Source organism: Crocodylus siamensis, chromosome 4 (assembly GCF_052110815.1).
Source record: "Crocodylus siamensis isolate JL-2025a chromosome 4, ASM5211081v1, whole genome shotgun sequence".
Classification (NCBI taxonomy): domain Eukaryota; kingdom Metazoa; phylum Chordata; order Crocodylia; family Crocodylidae; genus Crocodylus; species Crocodylus siamensis.
This window is the reverse complement of record NC_143398.1, coordinates 167175500-167200939: the sequence shown is the minus strand read 5'-3', so window position 1 is coordinate 167200939 and position 25440 is coordinate 167175500. Positions and strand designations below refer to the sequence as shown.

Sequence of the window (25440 nt, the reverse complement as noted above, 5' to 3'; positions counted from 1 at the left end):
GCAGAGCATTATGTACTGTGCTTTAGCTTCAACTAAGACTGACTGTCCAGCCCCCAAACCTACCAGCAACCAAAGGCCTTCATTAGCATTTTGTCTATGACTTCCCTTCTTTACAAAGTTACAGCAGGAACATCCTCATTAGTTCAAGGACAAGGGAGCTGATATCCCTCTATCACATTATTTATATATTTCTATTTCCTAGAGGCTTCCTCGATCTGGAGATAAATTGTATTGTTTCTCAAATGTTTACTAATGAGCTAATTATGCACACTTTTCAAGGCATTTACTAATTAGCCACCCATAATTGTTGCCTTGTCTGCTCTTTAACCTTTACTGCTAGAAATATGGCTTCTTCCAATAGTGTGTTCTTGTGTGAAGAACTATGGTCAAATGAGCTAGACAAAAAATTATAGCCACCAGCTGTGTTTTGGTTTGTGGGCACTCATACCCACATTGGACTGACTCTCTGGTGTGCTCTCCTCTTTTGAGTGAGCAAGGCATGAAAGTCTGTGGGACTCAGACTGGAGAAATTTTTGTTTTGGTGCCCAGCTTACTAGAAATACTGACTGAGGCTCATGCAACAACAGGAGCTGGCAGATTAACTAGATGCTGGCTTGATACACCTAACATATTCCTATGCCACACTGGATCATCTATAACCATAACGAAACACAACAACATGGCTGTGTTATTATTGGCATTTACTGTATGAGGGGCTACTGCGAAAGGCAAGAGCCCCTGGCGTTGTGTTCCTGGCCACCAGTGATCTCCAGGGAGATGCTATCTATGTCTTTCCTATTTCACCCCTTCTGCCTGTGTTGACTGTGTAGACTGTAAGCTCTCTGGAACTGGGACTGCTGCCCACTATGTGTTTGTACTATGCTGTACAATGGGGCTCCAATCTCAGTTGAGCTTTCAAGGGGCTACTGCAAATAAAGTAATAACCAACGGCATGCAACCAACAATTTAACGGTTCATGCTACTAGCCTCCTTTGGGGGAACTGATCTATTTTCCAGGAGCTGGCGAGTGGGCCCTGTGCTAAGTCCTGTTGTTAAAACAAATTATTACACCTGCATAAAACAGGTTAAATGTTCAGCATGTCAGTTTTGTCCTCCTAGTATCAGGGTGATTCACGTGAATTTCCAAAAGCACTTTACACCATTCCCTTCTTTTAACATCTGCTTTCATTCAAGATGGGGCTGCAACTTGCATCCAAATGCTGGGAAAGACCAAAACCTGGTAACTCAGTGGCATTTTCTGTTTTAATTTCTTTCAGTCACGTATCTGAACGGTCATCTCTAGTAAGGATGAAACTCTAAATTTAGAGATTTTTGTCTTGCTTGGCATGACACCACCAGAGGGGGCTACAAGCTACTTTTGTGAAAGCCAATGCTATTCATTAAAACATCAGTCAGAGACAGCAAGTCCACTGAGTTACTCATCATTTGACTGCTTGTCATGTTCAGAAGACGACTACGGAAAAAACATGCTGGGCTGGCTTTTATATATATATATATATATTTTAAAATAATGTCTTTCTGGTTAGGATGTTATGACTCAAGTGAAAGGTCTTTTGTTTGTAGCAAGAGCAAGACTGTTCTACTATGATCTGGAGGCAGTCTGCTTCTACCTTGTTTATACAAAAAAGACTCTGCTTTTAAAGACAGCTCTGCCCAGTGTAATCATTCTCTTTGGCAGGGTTAGTTTAGTGGAGCAGTAGATGGTAGATTTCAGTAGCCAATCTCCAAAGGGAGCTTTAATGGCCCAAAGAGAAATCTAGCTGTGGGAGGGATGCATGAATGGAAAAGGTGGTTATAGAATGAAGTGATTCACGCAGTGCTGAGGTTTCTGAGTTGGATTTTCCAAGCAAACAGTGCAAACTGAACAGAGAAATGGCAGTTACGAAGGATTGGGCAAAATGGCTGAAGTCATCATCTCTCACCTAGGAGAGATAGGTTCAAGTCTCCCCTGAGATCAAAAATAAAACTTGGCATGCACAGGGCTGCATGGCTTACGCAATGTAATGTGACAGAATGGAAACCTTTCACAAAAGCAGCAGGCTCACTTCAAACCACATGCCACTTCCCGGTTCAGATAGCAGATATCCAATCCCACTGCATGAGGCTCAAGAGCAGCGGTAGGACAATGGCAGCTGTGCTAGCAGTGCTGAAAGGAAGAAATGGTGAGCAGACGGGCTATTACAATTATTTCCAAATAGTTTGGCAGGTCTCTAATCAGAGCCTCTCTCTTCCCCTTTCCTCTTTTGCCCTGGCTATACTGCTGTGTCACCGCAGTCTGAAGGACGGCAGAAACAATGGCCTAGCTTCCAAGCTTCGTTTTAGACAGTGCCCTCCCTACAAGCATTAGGAACCTAGTGGTGACTAATACGCAAGAGGGGAAATAACAGAAGACCAATTTTCTTTGTTTTGAAGTGCTTTCCAAAGTAAGATGCTTCTGTGGCGCATAGATGAAGCTGAGAGAAAGATCTTCCAGGGCTTCAATTACATAAAATTATTTCTTTCATGATGGGGGAAAACAGCCAGAGTTACTTCCTAATGTAGCTGGACACAGCCAAAAACACAAAAAACCCAGATGTTCCTCTAAAAAATAAAAATTAGGTAAAATTGCAAACAATAATCATAATGAAGAGAACTAAAAGAGTGACTTCCATCCAGAATCTCAGAACATATGCTGACTACTGCATCTCCTGCAAATTAACAGCATTGTTGACCATTCTGAAATCAGTGTCCCATTCTGACGCTCATTCAGTGGTGCCCCTCTGGTAAGAAGGAACAGCTATTCAGACCCATACTAAGCAGCTTTCCCCCAGGAAGAGAAATCTATGGATACAGTCCAAATATAACTTGCATTATTTACACAGACACACGCACACATACGCACATGCACAGACTCAGAACAGAGACACAGGCAATCTCCTCTTTCAGGAATCTTAGTCCAATACTTACGTTGGGTTCCAACAGAGTAACACTGCCTCAAGAATTGACTCTAATCAGACACCACAGCAGAAAGCACACTCTCCTGCTGTTCACACAGTTTGTAGCCTGAGTCCTATATAACTAAAAACAACCAAAAAACATATTTCTACTAAGACTAAAAGCTTGCTCATACTCTAAGAAAAAGAACTTGGAAAACCATAAGTAATATAATTCCCTGTCAGAAAAACAGTCTTATCCCCATTTCATAGATACAAAGAGAGACAGAGACATATGGTAAAAATTTCAATATAGATCTGGTCAGACTTAAGTGTTCAGCACTTGCAATTGGAACCAGATGTCCAACACCAGCGCTGCACATATGTAGAAGCTAAACAAAGTGAGGTTTTGGAAGTGCCCAGCACGTAGCATTTCTTTCACACCTTCCAAAGTTCACCGTTTCATAACCAACTGAGTTCTTTTAAAAATCTGAGGACATTTGTGGGTACTGAGTTGTTTTGCAAAATTACCCCCTGACTTATCTAAGGTCCCAGAGTAAAACACTGTAAGAGTTAGGACTGCCACACCGTAGCCATGGTATCATACTCCCCTGCACAGACACTGAAAATATGGAATGGAGCACAGAACTCTGAAGTTTTTAGTATCATGTATTTCATTTGGGATGACTGTATTAGCCATAAGTAATTATACAGATGAATCTAAAGAAGAGCTATCCAACATCATAGAAGCACCTTCCTGCTGGTATCTATCTTTCCTCTACTTTCTCTGTACTTATATGTAAGTCTGACTCTGCAAGATGCTGAACTCCTTCAACACTCATTGAATTCAGGGAACTTGGTATCTAACTGGATCAGGCTCTATGGTCATGTCTACATGAGACATGTTAATGCACATTAGCCTAAATTAATATACATTATGGATGTGCATCAAAACATGTGTGCCCTTAATGTGCATTAACTTAGGCTAACCACATCTATATTTGATTTGATTTTATTGTTGGTGGGTGTGTGCAAATGCAGGTATCAGATTTAGGCATGATTAGTTAATGTGCATTAACACACATGAGACACGACCTGGCACTAAATTTAGTGCCAGGTATGCCCTGCCTCTAGGGGGCCAGCCTGAACCCAGCCCAAGAGAACATCAAGGGGTTGGGGTGCTAAGCACCTGGCCCCAGGACCAATGCTCCCTCTAAGGAGCAGCTGTCCATGAGCACGCTGCCTCGGTCTGGCATGGGATGTTTACCAAGGGGGCTGAAGGCTGGAGGCCGGGACCAGGGGCCAGAGGCTGGGACTAGGGGCCAGGGGCTGGAGCCAGTGGCTGAAGGCTGGGGCCGGGGGCCAGGGGCCGGGGCCGGGGGCCAGTGGCTGGAGGCTGGGGCTGGGGACCAGGAGCCAGAGGCCAGGGGCTGGAGCTAGCAGTGCTAGCTGGAGCACTGTGCTAGCAGTGCTGAAAGAAAGAAATGGTGAGCAGACGGGCTATTACAATTATTTCCAAATAGTTTGGCAGGTCTCTAATCAGAGCCCCTCTCTTCCGCTTTCATCTTTTGTCCTGGCTATACTGCCTGGGTCCCGGGGCTGGAGCCAGAGTCCAGGGGCTGGAGCCGGAGCCTGACGCAGGCTCCCCAGCTCTGGGGAAGTGCTCCGCGCCCCCCATATCAGGGCCAGGGAGTGGAGCACTTCCCCAGAGCCAGCGGAGCCCATGCCAGTTGCCCGCCCCATCCTCCATCCCTGCCTTGCCTCACCTCAGGGAGGAGCCGCTGCCTGCCCCAGTGAGGCTCTGCTGGCTCTGGGACACTGGTCCTCTCCCAGCCCTGAAGCCACGTGCCTCCTCACTCCCCAAGGCAATGCGGGGGAGTGGAGCAGTGTCCTGGAGCTGGCGGATCCTCACTTGGGGCAGGCAGTGGCTCCTCCCTGAGGTGGGGCAAGACAGGGATGGAGCTTGGGTGGGGGGCTGGCTCAGGCTCCGGGGAAGTGCTCCACTCCCAGGCCCTGATGTGGGGGAGCGCAGCACTTCCCCAGAGCTGGCAGAGCCCATGCCAGCCCCCTGCCCCAGCCTTTCCTTGAAAAGGCTGTGCGTGGCCACACTTTTAGTTGTGCATGGCCGCGCATGCATGCACCTTATTTCATAGACATTAGGGCTGGAAGGGACCTCAGAAGATCATTGAGTCCAGCCCCCTTAGAGGGAACCTTGCCCAGGACCCTGCCCCCTAGGCCCCGCACCCCCACATCCCCCCACTCTGGGCTTGGAGCAGATATAGCATATATAGTTTGTATATTGTATTGTACTATTGTATACAGTTTCCCCTTGTATATAGTTTTCCCACTTGTAAACAGGGTTTTTATTGTTGGTGGGTGAGGATGGTGGTAGAGGGGCTCTGTTTGTTGAGGGTAGAGAGGGCGGAAGGATGGGGGTGGGTGTTGTGAGGATAATAAAGTTTTTTTGTTTCACCCATGTGTGTTGTCAGAATGGTGCTGGGGGTGAGCAGGGGGTGTATGGGCAGCGGGGTAGGTGGCGTAGAGCAGGAAGTGCAGGAGAAGGGGGTTGGGTAGGGCCACCCTTAGGCAGTGCCCTGGGCCCCACTGATGGGTGTGCAGCTGTCCGGGGCTTGAGCAGGAGGTCCTGCTGGGTCCAGTAGCTTAATGTGCATTAAATTTAGTTGCACTTAAATGCACGTGTAAGTGAGCCCTATATGTATACAATGGGACAGATTCTCAACTGGGGTGAATTAGCACAACGTTAATATAACTATGTCAGTTTGCACCATTTGAGTATCTGGCTGTATAATTTTAACCTTCAGTAAATTCCTCAAATACATCAATCAGTTGTCACAGTGAATGCAATCTCTAGTTCTGCCAGAAGGCCCTGTCCTGTAGTCCTTTAATAGAGGGCCTCCTCCCCATCCTCTTTTACAACAGTAGAAATACAGCCTGTGTCATAACCTCAGGATCAGGCCCATTCTAGGAGATTAAGCTCTTCCACATTTCAGGCATCTCTATAGCAAGCCACTGACTCCTGCTGATACACAGTTTTAAGTCCACAGAGACCATATGATTACTTCAGCTTTTAATGGTGCCCTCTGAGGCTGTTAATTATTCTTTACTACCTGCTAATTGTTTTCCTGGACATCCAGCCTCCCAATCTCTCCTTCAAAATCACAGTTTGCCAAGAGCAGTAGAACCAACATTCTGGTACAGGGAACAAAACAAACCTTTTCTATGTTCCAAGAACTGCTATAAATTTGCAACCTGAGGCTGGGATTCACACATACCTTTTCCATTGGCCCTATGTACTCAGTAGGGCTGTGCGAAATTTCACCGTCCGTTTTGTTTTGACACTGTTTCAACTCATTTTGAGGTCAAAACAGCAAAATCAAAATGAAACAAAGGGATTTGAAACAGCCTCAAAACAAAGCAAGGCTAGTCAAAACCTTCTTAAGTCAAAATGTTTCAACCATAGTGCCGGGGATGGACTTCCCCGTCAGCTGGGCTGACTTCCCCGTCCTGGCCAGATCTATTGCCCGGAATGAGAAGTCAGCCCAGCCCTGGCCAATGTAGCGAAACATTGAAACAGAGTCAAAATAGCCTCACTGTTTTGATGAAGCAAAACAGAACAGCCATTTCAAATCAAAATGAAATTCGATACAAAATGCTGTTCCATTGAAACCTCAAAACTCAAGGCGAAATAGAATGGTGCCATTTCGCACAGCCCTAGTACTCAGTTATGTGCTATAAAAAACAATGTGGCTAAGTATAGACAGTCAAAAAGCCCAAGGCTGAATCAATTCAATCTTCACAGGTTTACTGTAAGCTGCATAGATTGAACTGCTAAACAGACATTCACTTTTGATTCTGGAAATGCAGCCACATGACTGCAGAAACCCAGACCAGAAGGCTGGAGGGTGCCAGAGCACACCTCCCTGCTCGGCCACAGCAGACAGCTTGGGCCAAAGCTAGCCTGCCCACCCTGTGGGGAAGGGGGTGCAAATCAACCTGGGATGCTCACAAGAGTTAACTTGAATCTGGAGGGGATCTGGAGCAGAAGTTCAGTAAACCAATTTAATCAAACCAGTTATGTCTGATACTACATCCATCCAGGTTTATCTTAAATCAGTTTCAGCCATTTTGAAAGCAGTTTATATGCACTGAACTTCTGTTGTGTTATAGATTTGAACAGTTTCTGATCAGTTATACCAATCTGTGTGTCATTTTTGTCCCTGGCCTGTGTGTTCTTAACTTGGTTGGCTAATTTGGGTTAAAACAGCAGTGAAGACAAAGGCAATTTATGTTTAACTTTGGCTAGCAAAGCTTGATTTCAATTCCAGGTTGCCTGACAGGCCAGAACTCAACCTCCAAACCCAAGCTGAAACCTGAACTGCTTTGCCTTCACTGCTACTTCAAGTTAAATTAGCCAACCATATTTGAGGAATACACTTGTGTGTGTAAAGTTGGGCCACTGACTGCTCTAGGCAAGCAGACATTGCTTGCTTTGAAAAACAGTGACATAAGGAGGTTCTAGAGACTGGAACCATCCCATGGTATCACACTGCAGGGAACACCACATCCCCATATTAATGGATTAAGGACAGAAGAGAAGGAGGAGCAGACCAAAGAAAAAGAGGAAGGCTCTTACTTGCAGTCATGCTTTTCAATTTCAAAGTGAGGGTTGAAGTTGAGGATAATCTTCTGGTTCGATTCTGGGGCATAAATGACCCACTCACAGTTCTGGTGGGAGGGGTAATCTTGTGGGTATCCAGGTGAGGTGATGTAGCCAGCATCTTTGGAATTCAAACGACCCCCACACGATTGAACTATAAAAAGAAACAAGAGAACAAGTGGCTAAAACTGGTTATGAACATCATATGCCTTATAGCTGACTCCTCTATGTCTTCCCCAGTGGTTTTCTGATAAAGAATATTTTACAGGCCTTTTACAGCAGAGCAGTCCTGTACAAAGCTAATCTCTGGACATTTCCCGTAAAGGCGATTATCATATACAGGACCCTCAACACACATACCACATTATACACAGAACAGGAAAGAAACCATAAGTGCTCTTGCCAACACACTACAGAAGTATGAAAAAGAGGCACGGGGATATCAGATCATATGGAGCTGCCTTTAATGCCTCCTTCCTACAGGCTCCTTCACATACTGTTCTGCAGCACTCGTGCATAGGTACATCGAGGGCACCCCCAAGCATTACTGGATTAAAATTCACAGTATTCCTGTAGAATATTGAAAATTCTTCATCCAAATTTGACAGGTAAAAAAACGAAGGCACAGAAGGGTTAAGCAACTTGCCTAAACCCAGACAGGAAATCTGTGGCAGAGCTGGGAACAGATCCCAGATCTCCTGACGCGCCATCCCGTGCTTAAACCACAAGACAGTCCTGCATCTCTGTCTGCCAACCCTCTTCCCGATACCTCCCTTCTGAGTTTTGTCTCTCTCTCCTCCTGGAGTGCTTCAAGCCAACTGAGCTGTTGGAATTACAGGCTCCAATAATCAACAATGGTGGTTTTGTGGTGCTGGGCCACAAATGGCCTGGTAACAATTACATGCTAAGCAGAAGAAGCACTTTCAGTCTTGGGGTATAACAGGCCCTGGAGGGTGATTTCATTTTCAAAAAAACATTTAATCTCATGAATGCTGCAGATCTGATTTATTATTTCATGACTCATTGGAAGGAAAGTCTGAATCAGTGTCCATTGATAACATATGAAGAACCTCAACAAAGTCCCTCTCTCTGATATATATCCACATACTACACGTCTGGATTTACTCACCCTGCACCCCTACGAAATGGCCCCAACTGCCACCAATAGGTACTACAGCTACCTCTAGCAGATGACTGTGTGCCATAGCAGTGAAACAGTGCCACTGAACTAATAAAGTCAAGCAGCTATGCAAAATTGTGACGATTCACCAAATGTGAGCACTATTAATATATTTAAGAGGTAAGTGCTGGGCTGCTGCTCTTTGGTAACCTGATCCTTGGTTTAGAGATAGGCTTTTTTGTCTTGTAGGCTAGACTAGGAGCAGGAGAAAATAAAGTCGCCACATTAAAAACAGAATTACCTGGACACGGTGGAGCTATAAATGACTATAAATGGCCCGGTCCAGGAAAGTGCTGAACACCTTCCATTGCTACTGAAGCCATATTCAAGAAATTTACAACACAGCACTGACAACGCAAGATGTTTGTCAGCAAAGGATGAAATTCCTTAGGGCCAGAAACACTTTGTCTTGGGAAGATTTTAATTTAAGAGCTACAGTGCACCAGGAGGAAAGCAGGAAAGAGCAGGACAAAGGGGAATAAAGGAAATGCCTCTGAGATTTTGCTCCTCTAGCCCTGTCATGCTTCAATATCTGCATGAAACAGCCTGGTCTTGTGAATTATATATTACTGCTCAGCAGCTACCCAACAAGACACTATCTTCTTTGCTACAGGTGCAGCTCAGCCATCCTCCATCCAGAGCATGTTATTGTCTCCACCATCTCTATCTTACATGGGCTTGTCAAGAGTTCAAATGGGGGAGAAAAAGAGAGGGCAGGTATGCTACTCAACGTTGATTCAACCACCCAGGCTTTCCGCAGTGTTGCTTCCCTTACTTCTGTCTCAGATGTGCTAATCTGTGTTAGATCACAAAACAGAGCCAGTCCTCCTCCTCCTTCTCTTCTAATAGGGATGCACAATCTTGTACTTACTGACAAAGCACAGGGGGGAGCCTGATCTCTAGCACAGATGAACAATTATAGTGTTCTTTACACAAAGGCAGAGATAACAGAGATAATTAGTCCATCACAAATGAACCCGCTTCTGAAAGTTACCCCTTTCTCTTTCTTCAGGAAACCAAATTACATTTCTCTGGGTGCTCTTCAGACATTACATACCACAAGACGTACAGTACAACTCAGCCCCCGCACAGGTTTGCCAACACTATGTTTAGCCTGTGTGACTGAAAATACAGGTTTATCACTTGAAAAGTCTTTAAGGCCAACATCTTTAGAGGCCTATTTCTGCTGAGATCATTGGAACTTTTCTGCCTTGCCCCACCTGAAGATCTGGCCTTAAAGAACATGGATCACCAGCTGTCCCATATGCTGTCACAGCCTTACATTCAACTTGCCCAGTTCCTGTGTTTCTGAGAATTGTGAAGCTGGACTCCTTATCTGGGATGATTTAGAAAAACTTCTGTGACCCATGTGCTACCTCCTGCCCTGCAAGCTCCCTGCAAAAAGAAAAAGTATGTGCCACGCACATTCACTGCAGGGAACAATAGCGACAGGAAGCCTCCTCACAGGAGGTGAGTTCGGGCTGCTCCACAAGAGAGTAATTACTTCCTCTGCAACGCAGAACTATTTTTGTCTCTTCCTAATTTTTCTTGCTCAAAACCTCATTCCTTCTTAAAAATAACTTTCTCCTCATGTCTCCGATGAGAGCTCTGTGACTTTCCCTTTTTCTAAAAAAAACCCCCCTCCGTAGTAACAATAATCCTAAAGAAATCATGACAAGAACGTTTAAGAGCTGAGAACGCATAAAAACATCTGGTCTTGTTCCATGGGGAGTGCTTGCTCAACATACAAACATTTACAAACACACATTCTTGCACAAATCTATTTTCCCCTCTTTCCAAAGCACATGAACTCACACGTGTCTATGTGGATTTCAGACAGGAGGGGGAGAAAGAGAGGGAGGGAAGGAGACGTACACGTGCAAGAGAGATTTCATGTACTTGTTGACATCGTCATACAAATAGATGTGTAATTCACACTTTACTCATGTACACACTTTCACACCCTCTCATAAAAAGTTCACACATCATTTGCACACATGTACTCCTGAAACAAAGATAAATATTCAAACTGCAGACTATTTTTCTTGGAAAGGGTGAAGTCTTAAAGCAATGAAAATGCAGTCAATCCTTCCACACTTCATCATCCTCTATCTCCTGCTCTCCAGATTTTTCACATACGCTTACCCACTCAACTGATACCAGCTTCACCAACCAAGTCCCATAGGACCCTAGAATCCTTACTTGTATTGCATACTATGAATACTCCATTGTATATTGATGTCAGTTTATTTTGAAGTCAATAAAAGTATCAGAATCTGGCCGATCTTTGTATTTTCTTGTTAAATGAACCCAGGTGCAGAAATCTAGTGCCACACAAATTTTAAGTTTACACTTGCACATTCATGCAAACCAACTGTAGGATAGACAATGTAGGCATGATCACAGGCCTGATTCTAGTCTCAATTTAAGAGACAAAATGCAATGGGTGTTTGGAATAAATAAACAGATGGTGGTTCCACTGCATTTCTCAGCCTCATGCATACTATGTGGATAAAAATCTCACTGTAACTCTGTAACAAAGTGTCAGGATAACTCACCCCCTTGCACTTGCAGGGCCAGATTCTGTCCCAGCATTCATCCCTTCATTGCCAAATAAACATGGTTGTCCAGGAATATAGTTTGTGGCAGCATCTTGTCCATACTCAGCATTTAGAAGCTGTGGTAGCCAGTACTGTATAATAAGTAAAGTGATGGAATGACACTAATTCTGAATGTCTCTTTTGTGGCACTGTACTGGTGCCAGTTCATTTTCTAATGCCTAAATGTATACGCCACAAAAATATCCAGTCAGAACCAGCACTCCTTGCTGACTACAATATGATTGCCTCAATAGAGATGCCATTGAGTTGAAACGCTGAATTTCTTTGAAAGCCAAGGCATGGTTTACACACAGTTACAATAGTTGAAACAGCAGTATATTTTGAAAACAATTTAGTTAAATTTGCACAAAAGGCTGTATGGATGCTCATATTTCTGTCTAAGTCAGACTTGTTTCCATTTAGTTTAACTCAATTAGGAGCAGGCTTATATTCAACAAAATAGGGCACTTTTGGCATGAATAACAGAGTCCACTCAAACTGGTTTAACTAAATTGCGGCCAGTTTGTGCACGGACAGAGGATAAGGCACCCATTCAGCCCTGGAGTTTATCAGGAGTGCAGTACATGGGTTGGGTAGCATAACGGAAGCAAGCCAAGCCATGTGTTGGAAGTTATATGCATTCAGTTTTTAATGCATTCTGGCAGGTTATGTCAGCCCTAAATACAGTTAATAAAATGAAAATGAAATTTCAAAATATTAGCCAGGTCTGTCAGGTGCACAATACTTTCCACTGCTTTACACATCAAATGCGGGACTTGGAAACAGAGCTCCTGATGGAACACACCTGTTCTGGAACCGGAGGTCCTGGGTACTGCCAGGTGGAGGGGAGCTGGATGGACCACACCTATTCTGCTGGGTCACCAGGAAGCCTTATTCTTTTCCTCTCCTGAAAGTCCTTGTACAGCAGGCATGCTCCATTGCAATGAGCAGGAGGTGCTGGGAGTGCCTGTTCTCTTGGACATCATTCTCTTTCAGAGTTGCAGGAAAGTGAGGTCATTCCAGCCTTACCTCACACTGTTTCCCCCTCCACACTGTGAACCCCTGGAAGGAAGTTACAGCAGAGACCAACAGGAAGTCCTTAAAGTACAGCTCCCTGAGGTGTTCTGCCAGGGCAAGGTTGGGAAAGCAAGGTCAGAGGTGCAGTCTGAAGGTAAGCACTGCACAAAAAGCTTCAGCCTGCTGAAAGTGTCCCTAGGACTGCAGGATTTTCCTGCAGGCCTGGGAATTATGAGCTGATACTTCCTTTTGCCCAGCATATACATGTGCACACAACTGCCACTGGAATATTACAGAAGTGAACCACAAAGGATGGTCTGGCCCAGGGAACTTCCCCTTTTTCCTGCTATGGGGATAAGGCTCCTGAAGTCTTGAATGCTGTGAAATCATGAGGGTGGTAGACAAAGAGAACATTCTCTCACTCCAATTTTCTGCCAATTAAATCTCCACCAGATTTTTGCTTGCATCAAAAGAGAAGGGCTGAGGGTATCTTCTGATCTTAGGTGCAAAAAAGACAAAAACCAACTCAGACATTAACTTAAAAATTACCATAGCTGAAGAGGCACATTTCACAACAATATCCTCCCTACCCCACCAGCTTAGTGGCTTCTGATAAGAAATAGTCAATAATCTTAGGTCACCTTGGTTTGTTGCATTCTCATGCAAAATACACATGAGACAGGAGAACCCACTACTTTCTTCCTCCTCCAAGAAAGGAGACAGAGGTAAAAGCACCAGTCACTTCCTAACATCAGTAGGAGTTCTGCCTCCCTGAAAAGCCCAAGAGCAGCCTGGGTAATTTTCTCTGGAAAGTCATGGCCAGGACTTTGGAACAACTGACAAAGCAACTACCACCAGAAAATCCTGGGCCAGCTTTTGCATTACGCCAAGAGCTGGGTGAACATAAGCCAAGCAGACACAGATGTGATCAGTGAAGTTTATGTACCTTCCTACTGACTCCCAATGCTTTGATGTAAGGAGCTCCCTGCTACTAGCAAGGGACAGAGAGGCCTAAAGCATCCCCTTGCTGCTGTTTTTTGGGAAAGGTTATGTCAGAGTCTTAGGAGTGGGACAGGCAAAGCTCTTTGCAGCCAAATCGGGAGCATCTGTGAAACATCAGGGCCTCCCCAAGCGTGGAGCTGCCTGCCTCTAACAAAGCATGCATGTCATTCAGCCCAAGGAAAACAAATGAGCTTTATCTGGGTCAGGAGTATCACTCAAGTGCTTCTGAGGTTAGAAACAAATGAGACCAAAGAGCCAATGTTCCCTGAAATCAGAAAACAGGAAAGAAGATGGGAAAAGTAAGTGGCAAGATCTGTAGCAAAAAGCAAGGAAGGAAAAATGAGAAGATGTGTTTTTTGTTGGCTGTTGAGGCTCCATTCCCTCAAGCCAAATTATTTCCTTTTTTAAAAACAATGCCCACTTCATCCTGCTCTTTCCTCCATGGCAAGCTGAGATCTATGCTCCTTCAGATTCAGCACAAAGAGAGCATTCCCTAATTGCACCTTTCTATCCTAGTACATGTCCATCTGCTGCTCAGGAAAGACCAGATTTGACCAACAGCAGAGTGAGTCTTGAGATTGAAGTCAATGAGACCTGAGAATGCTCAGCACCCCCTCTCCACATTGTGGTCATAGGTCCATGATTAAATCTTAAGCCCCAATTCAGCAAGATATCCCTGTTCAGAAAAGCACTTAAGGGCCTGCTTAAGTCCCACTGGAGTCTAATGATTTAAGCATTTGCTTAAAGTTACATGTGCTCTGCTGAATTGGGAGCTAGATGAAAAAAAAAACTGTCCTGGCGGATGGATTATTATTAATATTCATCCTACACTGTGCACTGTGCTTTAGAACTCTTTATGTAGTTTTTTATGGGGTCACTCATCACAGTGCTCTCTGAACAACTTAGAACTGGTAAAACATACTAAGCTAAAAACCAGAAGACAACATCCCCAACACAGAAAGCTTCTAGTCTAGTAAGCCAAAGAAGGATCAAACATCAACTGATTTGAAATTTCTAATTTAAACAGCATCCCTTAGTTATTTTTTTCAAGGAAAGCTATCCAGAGCAGAGGAAGTTACAAAGTTAAATATATCAGCCTCAGTAAGGGAGGTCATATTAACAGTGGTATCACACTAGCTTGATTTGTGTTGCGGGATAAAGTTTCAAAGGCTTCCTAAACAAATTAACAGATAAACACACACAAACAAGATGTTGCACTTAGAGTCATGGGGCACTTTTCCTAAGAGAAAAGGAGTATGCACACACACAAATATTTGAAGATTTTATAAAATGGGAAAGTTCCCCAGGCCCTATGCCACCTCATGCGAGTCCTTCCAAACTGCGCTCAGACTTTAACTACATCTCATGCTAGAACCACAGCTAAGCTGATTTTTTTAACTAGGATTTTGTTTTATTCAAAGTGACTCCAGTCTGTCACGAGACAGCCTCATAAAAACCTTGTCTGGGCTTAAGCAAAAAAGAAAGGAGCCAATCCATCAGTTTAGGAATGCAGTCGTTTGACCACTTCCTAAGGCAAATGGGAAGGGATGCAATATATTCACTTTATAGTGCTGGACAGCAGTGAACAATGAACTCCTGAAAGCTCAGCAAATGGAACTTTTTGCAGTCAGCTTTTGCTAAAATAAATCATGTTTGAAGAACTTTTTTTTGGAAAAGAGCGAACCTGGGAGATCTCCAATACCTGTTCCTTCCTTGCTACATTAATCCATAAAATCTAATCTGAAATAGACTACTAGAATCTCATCTCTGAAACCGACAGGGCCAAATCTTCATGTGGTGTAAAATCAGCACAAGTACTTTGAAGTCAGTGGAGCTAAACCAGCTACCGTTCTGGCCCATTGACTTCAGTGGAGCTAGACTGATTTACAGCAGCTAAGGCTATAGTCCCTCTGACTTCATGGGAGCTTTGCCAGTTTACACCAGCTGTGACACTGACCCTTCATCTTTAAAAATTCTCATTTCATTAAAAAAAAAAAGTAACCTTGATGAGATTTCTCATCCTGGCTTCACATGGTGCCACCCGCACTAACCTCATTATTTGTCATCTGATATCATAAACAAATGCAATTCCAATAGGGCAACTGATCTAATAGTGTAAGTTTATATTTATGTCCACTATTGGTCTGACCTTACTGCAAATGTAATTTTGGAGCCATCCGTGATAGGTCTGGAATAACAATTCATGGCTACTCCGGTAATCATCAGAGAGGGGGGAAGATTAATACAACTTTCAGGTTACTATGAAATGTTTTTGTATTATAACTGCTAGCATCCAAAACTATACTGTTGTTTTGATAATAGTATTGACCATAATATCAAGTTTGCATAGAACTTTTTTAACTTGTTGAGCTTTAGAAAGGAGTAGTCATGATCACTATTCTACAAACAGGGAAACTGAGGCACAAAGAGAAATTACTTGCAGGTTCAGAACAAAATCAAGAGTAAAACCCATGTCTTCTAAATTGCAGGCAGCACCTAGCTCACCCAGCCACAGTGTCTCTGTAAAATATTTGATAAACCTCCCCTGCAAAAAGGCTCATCTAGTGATGATGGAAGAAAAACAGGAGACAATTTTAGCTCCATGAATTAAAGAAGACTCCGTGCATCCATCTAGGATTTATCTGTAAAGATGTTTCAGCTCTTTTGATGAAAGGAGCTCTCTAAAGCTGTATTTATGATAATAGTGATGAGACTGTACCTCATACCTCCTTAATGCCTTTCAGGAACAACTGCCTTAGTTCCTTTTTATCAAACCTTCTTGTTACACCTCTAGACACATCACGGTTCCCTTCCTCCTTTTGAAAAGGCAAGTGACGGAGAGCCCCCAGCTGCCCCTTATCAGAGGATCTTTTGAAATTGTTTGAGCAAGTCACCCAGCATTACACTCTCTGTGATGTTTGGCACTAGGCTGCCCACCAGGCATCTTAGCGGCACACCTAATGTGCACCACCTTGCTGGAGAGGATCCTCTCATAGTTATCTTCCTGCACTCTTCTGGGTTATATTATGAAGGCACAGGAGGAGATGGGATTATTAAGAGCCTTGCTGGGCAGAAGTTATTTTGTTTTTATGATGACTTGCTCTAATTCAACTGCTACTAAACCTTAATACCAGAGCAAAAGTTATTATAGTTTCTGAAAAGTGCCTTAAACATACTGCTTCCTGCTGATTAAACATTCACTGACCAGGGAGGGAGGGCGAGAGAAAAGAAGGAAAAGTCTGTATGTATGTGCACGCATGTGTGAGCATACATGCATGGCTACTTACATCTCTCTCTCTTTCTCTCTTTAGAAGTATTACAGGCCAATGCTAGTCACTGAGGAATCCCCTAAGAAACATAAGAAACCTGAAAATGAATGGCATCAGTAGGGAAACCTACTGAAGTTAGAGTTGGCCGGGGAAAACCAGACTTTCAAAATACAAACTGCTTGAGATCTAGGTTCAGGCTCACCACAGTTTAAGGTATCTTGAATAAGTTCTATCAGTTTTGTCTCAAATGTATAATGGACAAATCAGGATACTTTAAAAAAAACCCCCAAAGCACAAATGGCTGAGGTCCAAGCTCCATTTCATTTGCACCACTGAGTCTGGAAAGGAGAACAGTGCAGATAAAAGGTTCCACTGCTGAAACCCATCTCACGTATTAGTCTGTGGGTCTGTAGTGCATTCTCACTGAGGCTATCTCTATCACAATCTCTCCACATTACAACTGTATCGCTTTCTCCATGCAGCTCTGCAAAGGGGACAGGTCTACAGGGACAACAGGCAGGATTGGGACCCAGTCCAACAAGTCCTAAAGTACACAGCCCTTACTTCTGTGAATGCAATAGGTTTGTTTGGAGGAGTACAAGTTGACAGCACTGGGTCCTTGTTTTTGAGAAGGGAAAAAACACTGCTCAGTCCAAACCAATCCCTAGACTCTGTATTCACAAAAACTCCTGTTGAAGCCAGTGCTTGTGTTTTAACTGCACATGGATAACGTCTGGCTGAGAAATTGGCTCTTTGAGGTTGCTATTTGGCTTTGTCTTCAGAGCAGTTGACCCTTTGATTCCAACTGTGATTAGAACCACGCTACTGTAACCCTAACCACGTGAAACTACACTAGAAACAATCCTGATTTATGTGGTTGTCGCTACTGCAGTTTCACCCAGTGTGTGGACAGGGATTTTGGAAATAACCTGGTTATCTCCTTGCCTGTGTGTATTATAATCAGAAGTGTCACAGAGCTGCTGTACGGTAAGGGTAAGAATGGAGTTGTTCACGCCTCCCCCTGCTCCCTGGTGTGTACATTCGCTGTCATCTTTCTACCCTTTCTGGATTAGATGACTGTATTCCAGAGACCCCAAGGGGGAAGTGAGTGATGCTTGTGTCTACAACTTCACATTACAATGAGGAAGGGGGTTTCATTGCTCAGTTCTCTCATGCTGCTGCAAATTGCCCCCACTGTCATGGCTAAATGCCTGACTTCTATTTCAATTTCAGATAGGATTGCAGTTTCCAGATCCATAAGATTTATTTTTATAGCACAGCTGGTCTATCAAAGGTCACATAATTTGGCAGCCATCCCAATGCTTAAACATTAATTTTTTCTTATTAATACAACTGGGGGTCCCACAAGATAGGAGCCCAGCCTTATCTGAACCTGACAGCTTCCTAAACCTTATGAAGGATGCGTTCTCCTCCAAGGCTATCTACGATACAAGGCCACAGTGCCCTGGAACCCAAATGCACTGGAATTCTGTTTGGAAACAAATCCAGTAGCCCAGTGGTTTTAATCCTTTTTTCATTTGCAGACCCCTAAAAACTTTTGAATGGAGGTACGGACCCCTTTGAATGTTAAGTGTGGGTATTCACATACTTTTGATTGATCATAGTCATCTTTCACAGACTCCTTAGACGTAGTCTGTGAGGCCCTAGGAGTCTGTGGACCACAGTTTGAAAGCCCCTGCAACAGGCTATGTGGAATGTCTTACTATCAGAGTTGGGGGGGAAGCAACCACTTCCAGCACAGCAAGCTAGTTTGCTTTCTGATCTCAACCCTCTGGGCCAGGCACAACACACCAAAAGCGGAGTAAATGTCGCAAGGAAGAAAAGTGGGAAGATGAAGATGGGAAGCGTCTTTGCAGGGCTCCTCGGGGAAAGCATGTCAGCTTCTCACTGCACACGCCACAAACAGCGATTATTCTGTGCCAGAAGAGTTAGAAAAACAAATACTATCACTCTGACATATGGGTCGTAGTCCCTCACTGAGCACGTATTGGCCCTTTTTAAACAATGGTCGTGACAACACCTGATTCCTTTACCAAAGTAACCCCCAAAAGACAAAACAAAGTCCCTTTATTTTCAGGAAGATCCTAGTTCATAGGACTTTAACAAAAAATAGTGGGCATGCAGGTTGGTGGGTGCAAGCAAAAGGATTGTTCTGGATGTCTTTCTTTGTAATGATCAGTTCTACTAGATTACTAAAGTTGTTTCTAAAAATACTAAAACTTTCAGCAAACTATCTGAAAGTCTATGCGAGTGAGCATTGCTCAGAGTTGCATAAACATCATCCAAATCACTCTGTACTTGGATCACTCAATGCCATTACTTTCTGACTGGATTATTTCTGCAATAAACTGCAGGAAGATGAAAAACACACTGCCATGTAGCCATGGGAGTTATCTTCCAGGGTCTCCCACCCACCCCCCTAAATTGTTATCTTAATGTTTGCATGACTACCTACAAATTGGCAGCTGCATTGTTTATCTCTTACAGTAAAAATATTGCAGGAGGTTTTTTCTATGTGGATTATCTTATTATTGTCTATTAAAAACATCTCCCCTCTCTACTTACATCCCTGAGGGGAGCTTAAAGAGGGACTTTTATAATAGGAGAAAGCTTTCAAATATACCAGACTGAAACACAAATCCATCCACCACTGACATGTTTTTCTTATCATATTGGCCAATTACTAAAGTTATTTGTATTCAGAGCAGTTTGGCTCCTGTTACAGCTTATCTACACCTATTGGCTTCACTGTATTTGTGATATCACAACAGTTTCTGATGTCATGAACAAGCATAACACGTTTCCACACTTTCACACAGCATTTGATTCCAAATTAGGAGGAGAAAAACTCTTCCTGCAACAATAAATTGTATTGAACTCGATGGCACAAGGCAAAGGTAAAGAGATACAAAGCCTTTCACCTCAAGGGACCCAGCTTCTCCAGGAAAGGCGAACACGCAGCACGCTGTAAGGTCACGGCTGCGGCCATTCAGTGCATTACTGAATCGGGACCTAGATTACAGCATGGCTCTCCCAGGTAGTCAAAGCATAGGCCAGTGGGACTACTAGGTGAACTCAAGAAGCAACAGCTGGCCCTCAGAGTTGTGACCATCTGATGACATAGGACTCCCAACAAAATTTCCCCTTTTAACCTGTGATAAACCTCTTTGCCCTCAGGTGCCTTGTACTGGCAGATGACCACATGAAAAACCTATTTGTTCTCTACTTGAATAAAACTCCCCCCCCCCCCCCCAAAGCATTGCCAAAGATAGAGGCAACACCATTTGGCAATCAAATTTACATAAAGGGTGTTTGCTGGGGATGTTTGCATGTCATTCCTGTAACCCCCCCCCCATTTTTTCCCCATTTTGTAGTTTGAAGTAGCTTTCTGAGCCAGGGGATCAGGTGATGCTAGAGCAAGAACATGTAGAAGGGGACAACTGGTTTCTCCAAGAGCTGTTTTCTTGAAAAAACAAACAAATGCCATTTAATGCAATCAGAGGTGCAGGTTGTAGCCCTTTTGATCCAAGGACATAGGCAGATAAGGTTCTTTGTGTGAATCTGATATCTTTTATTAGACCAACTTAAATAGTTGGAAAAAAATTTTTAGCAAGCTTTTGGATTTAAGCAGCTTTCATCAGGCTGAGGAAGTCTCTGCAGTTGGTGTGTGCAATCTGCTCCATGCCAAAGGTAGCAAAGTGTATTCTTCAGGAGTACTTTTGGGAAGAAATCCTTCCTGACAGGGATGAGTCTCAGCAAGGGGAATGCAGTCAGGAGCAAAACATCCCCACAACACTCCTACCGACTTTGGACTCAAAAAGGCTGCCAGGAGAGGTCTTAGGAGCTCTCTTTCCCGGGAGATCCCCAGCAGGGGGCCCATCTGGCTGGTTGGTGGTGGCCGTTGTGGAAGGAGTTTAAGGGTCTCATGCAAGACAAGTACAGTAGGGCAAGGCCTGTTTTTGTTTTTCCCTTCTAGGGACTGCTCCAGGGGCAGGGCAAGGAACTTACCACTGCGGCTCTCCCAAGCTACAGGGGATGACCTAAAGGGCTGCCGCTTGGGAGCACAAGGCTCCAGCGGCTGGTCTCAGGGCTGCAAAAGCAAGCAGTTCCCTGCCCCTCTCCGCTGCGTATTCCTCACCGTCTCGGTCTATTTCCTAAGTGAACAGATGTCCACATCCCCACTGGCACTAATTGGCAGATTACTGACAAAGAAATAAAGCGGGGGAGCAAGGAGGGGATGGCCGCGGAGCCTGCACCGCCCCACGCCCTCCCTCGCAAGCCGCGCGTGGGGCAGCGCGGGAAAGCCCGTGCCGCCGCAGCCTGCCAGGGCTCCGCTTGGCCGAAGCCGAGCACGGGCTTTGCTTCCCAAGCCACCTCGGGAGCGCCTCGCCCGCCGCACGGAGCCCCGCGTTTCCCCCGCTGGGGCCGCAGGGCCGGGAGGCGGCTGCCGGGCCCGTGCGGCGGGCGGGGATGGCCCCCGCCGCAGTGAAGCAGGACGCAGCACCTCGCGGCTTCTGCTTCCCCGCCGGGAACCCCGCCCGGGGCAGGCAGCTCCCTCACGGGAGAGCCGCGGCGCGGCGGGAGCAGGCGGGCTGCAGCCGGGGACCCGCGCCCCGCCGGGCACGTGCGGCCGGGCGGGGCGCGGGCGCCTCCAACACGGCGCGGACGGTTGGTGCCGCGCTCCTTCCAGCATCAGCGCCGCCCGCGCGGCCTCGCGGCCATTCTCGCAGGGGCCGCTGCGGGGAAGGCCTCGCGCCAGCGGAGTCGGCACGGGGGAGCCGCGGCCTTGCGCCCCCCGACTCCCCTCGTCTTCGGGCGGCCGCTCGGGCCTGAACCCCGGCCAGAAAAGTTTGTGCCGCTGCGCAGGGCTCCGCGGTGCGCTGCGGCGGCACGGCCCCGCGTGCTCCTGCGCAGGGGGCAAGGCGAGCTCTACCAGCCACCGTTGGGGCTTTTATTTGCTGTTAACCAACCTCCCTCCTTTACCCACACACATTTGACACCCCCACACGCACATACATACCCTTTCAGCTCCACAAGTTAGTTGCTTTCCTCCCTTGCCCAACACGCACACTTTACACAGCTTTTACACACACCTTTTCAGCTCCACGAGTAGGTTGCTTTCCTTCCTTCACACGCACACACAACTTTGCAACTCCACAAGTAGGCTGCTCTCCCTCCCTTGCTCATTCAAATCATGCGTAATGAAGCTCGGGAAATGCCTCTCAAACCCGAGTGGAGATCAATGATTTATGCCTTTCTGCCTGGGCTAGAAGCGCTCAGGGGAGAGATGTTCTCCTTCAAAACATGGAGGTGGGGGGAATCCCCCCCCCCGGTTACTGCGAAGGCTTTGTAGTATTTTCAAACCCTCTGATCTGTTCCATATGCGCCATCTGAGCGCAGCCAAAGCCCGAGCGCGGCCGTGTGTGCGTGTGTATGTGTGTCTGCGTTTCCAAAGGCCCCCCCCCCCCCCCCACTGCAGCGGAGGGAAAAGTTGGGCCGGGAGCGGGAGCGAGACGCGCCCCGGGGTGTCGGCGCGGCCGAGGGCGCTGCATCCCCCGGCGCCGGCAGGGCAGGGCAGGGCGGCGAGCACCCCGGGCGGCAAAGACAATCAACTTAGTTGCGCCTTACCTGCTTCTCCCAGCACGCTGGCTCCGCACAAGCCCAGAGCTAGGAGTCCCCAGACGAGGGGCAGGGTATCCATTTTTAAGGGCAGGAAAAAAAAACCCCACACGCACAAAAAAAACGGGGTCCCCTCCCAGGCGGGGGCTCCTCGGCTACTGTAAGTCACTGGGCGCGGGGTGCGGGCTCCCCTCGGCCACCGCTGCTGCTCCTCCCCGGTGCCTTCAGCGCCCTGCCCCGCCCGGCGAGCCGGCTTGCCGGGCACAGGATCGGGAGCTCCTAAATTCAGCGGAGCGGGAGCTGAGATTGTTTTTTGGTTTTTTTTTGGATGCTTCTGATTTCCAAGGCAGGCGGCGCGGCCGGGCGTGCGGTCCCCCGCAGGTCGTCCCCGGCTCAGCGCATTTCCCGGGCGCCGCGCGGATGGCAGCGCCGTGCCCAGGCACGCACCCGCCGCCCGAGCTCCCCCCGCGGCTCCGGGCTCGGGCTCGGGCTCGGGCTCGGGGGGCGGCTGGCTGCAGCCCCGCGGAGACGAGCGACGCGCCGCCGCCGCCGGCTCTCGTGTCGGGCTGCGGGAGCCGAGCCGCGAGTTGCGTCCCCGGCGCCTGCCGCGCTGAAGATGTTGGGGGGCTGCGGGCTGGGCGCCTTCCTCCCTGCCTTTGCCTCCCTCCCGGCTCCTCGCAGCCTTTTCAGGCAGAGCGGCATGTGGATGTCAGAGCGGAGAGGCAGAGCTATCCGATTACACGCTCGCCCAGGGCCCGCCCCTTCTGTGTTGCTGATTAAAAAAGGCAACCCGAGCTGCACTCGGCCCCGGCTGGGCTCCAGCCTGCAGGCCGCGCAACATCAAGGTTGAAGCCGGCTCCGACGCATCCCGGCGCAGCAACAAGTCCCGCGAATGCCCTTCCCCTCCGCCGCCTCCCAACAGGTCCTTAACGCAGCGAGCGCTGGGCACCGTCCCAGCTCCCTCCCGGGCCACATCGTGTCCACCCGGCTCAGCCCGAGGACGCCACCGGGAGCGGTGCCTGGCGCTAGCAAAGACCTGGCTCGGGGGAGCTACAATTCACTCCTGCTCCAGAAGGTGAACGCAGCTCGCAGGCTCCAGACGCGCCCTCTGCTCCCCCTCCACCCAGCTAGCGCTAAAAGGCTGGCTGGAGACATTTATTAGCTCCAGCACTCAAATGGCTGAAAGCATTTTGCTCGAACTCGCCAGCGAAATAAATAAATAACCAGCCTCCGGGGCTGAGCCCAGGCGTGGAAACATTTCACAAAGAGAAATCTTCAGAAAGTTGCGGGCACGAGGAAACGAGGGGTTGCAGAGACTGCTCTGCTGTAACCTCATCTATAACCAGAGTTAGCAGGAACCCACTACAATACTGCAGCAGGTGGAGAGGTGAGCCTGGGTCAGCTTCCAAAGAGCTGCCTTTAATTCATCCGACATCCTGCTTTACACTGAACCCAAACCACCGCTCAGAGTCTTTAAAAAGGGAGATGTCTTTTGAAAATACCTGCTTTAATCCAGTTCCTGGGGAAAATTCTATGGCTGCGTATACAGGGGATCAAACTAGACAGACCGACATGATCTGTGCATGCCTCACATCCATGAAAACAACTCACAAATTAATTAGGTCTTTCATTATACCAGGAGGGGAACAAAAGATTGCACTGACTGTTAAATAATGGTGTTATGAAAACACTTGTTTTTCATAATGAGCAGGGAAAGCATTAATTGGGGGAGAGATGTTTTCAAAAAGTCTATGCATGCTGTCAAGTAAACATGTTTTTTGGCTTCAAAGTCTTTAGTCAATTTTAACTAAGTACCTAAAGGAAAGGACAGACCAACCAACAGACAGACGGACAGAAGCCATTTGGGAAGAAAAGGAAAAGGGAAGAAAAGCAGAAGTGCAGGAATCTCTATTCATAGCCTTGATGATAATATGTTCACAAATGTTCCAAGAAGCAAAACAGCTTATGCCGACTAACTATTTTTACAGCAAGGTGCAAAAAAACTGTTTACACAAAACCCCAGGCTAACAGGTTTTGAAATACTTTGCCTGTACCTTTGTATGTTAGGCTGATCCCATGGATTACAAGCTGCCTGGCTTCAATAAACATTCATTACCATTTATCACAAAGGCTGAGAATATCGGCAAAAATCAAAATAATTAAAAATAAGCGTATAACACCAGGGCTGGCCTGACTATTAGTGCAGCTCCATGCAAAAGTAGAGCACCCAAAATTGTTAGATGAAGGAGCATCAGGACACAAGTTGCCTTTTCTCATGGGTATTTCTGAAGGCAGGTTGTTTCTTCTCTAATTCTGCTGCTGGAGAAGAAGAGCCAGTGCTTTCATACAAATGGAAAAGAACTCAGGTAACTGTGTCCATTAGGGTGGTCGTAGCCAGCCACGTATATATATATACCAATATAAATGACACCAAAGAAGTACAGACGCTCTCTTGCTCAGGTCATATACATTATATCAAATACACAGGAATAATAGGTAAATGAAAAACCTGCAAGTATGTGATAAGTTGGCTTTAGTACCTTTGTTTGCTTCACTTATGCTATCCTACTTCATCTCCAACAGGACTTTAATCACTTAAACATCAGAGCAGCTTTCAAATAGCTATTTTTAAAAAAAAAAGGCAAAATATCTCATAGTCCTTGCCCCTCTAAATGTGGACTCTCCCTTAAATCTCCCTTAGTCAGAAAGCCAGGACTGACACTTAGCTGTACACCGGTATCAGTTTTAAGAGCAGATATTTTGCAAGCCACTGGAGCAAAACATATCTCAATCCCATCTCAGAGCTGGAATTTCAGGCGGAGGGCATCAAACTGAAATGAACCCTAAAATCAGGATGTTCTAAAGTGAAGAAAAATATTTTTGATGCTTTGTAGAGTTTTAAAAACCCAGTCTCTATTTTCTATCACTCAGAATCTTGTAGACGGTAACTACGGTAACCTGACTTCACCTTAGGCAGAGGGACTTTTGAAAAAAAAATACTGCACCAGTAAAAAAAGACAAAATGAATGAAAAGGTACAAAAGGTGTCAGAAACAATATGTGGGGGTTATAAACAATTCATTGGCATTTGTTTGCAGGTAAAGGATATAACTAACTTATAT

General features: G+C 46.1%; 1 protein-coding gene across 5 annotated transcripts in view; it reads right to left on the bottom strand.

Annotated features, from left to right (window-relative positions):
- The window catches only part of NRP2 (neuropilin 2), a 133527-nt gene extending 110227 nt beyond the window's left edge, over positions 1 to 23300 (bottom strand). For 4 of the 5 annotated variants that reach the window (XM_090044810.1, XM_090044811.1, XM_090044812.1 and 1 more), the window contains exons 1-2: positions 22329 to 23014; positions 7588 to 7765 (exon numbers count right to left, since the gene is read on the bottom strand). In XM_090044810.1, the coding sequence (XP_089900936.1) occupies positions 7588 to 7765; positions 22329 to 22401 (251 nt within the window). In that variant the 5' untranslated portion in view covers positions 22402 to 23014. Of the gene's footprint in view, positions 1 to 7587; positions 7766 to 22328 lie in introns of all 5 variants that reach the window. The other variant, XM_090044809.1, reaches the window with a different exon arrangement.
- Between the last annotated feature and the right edge of the window lie 2140 nt (positions 23301 to 25440).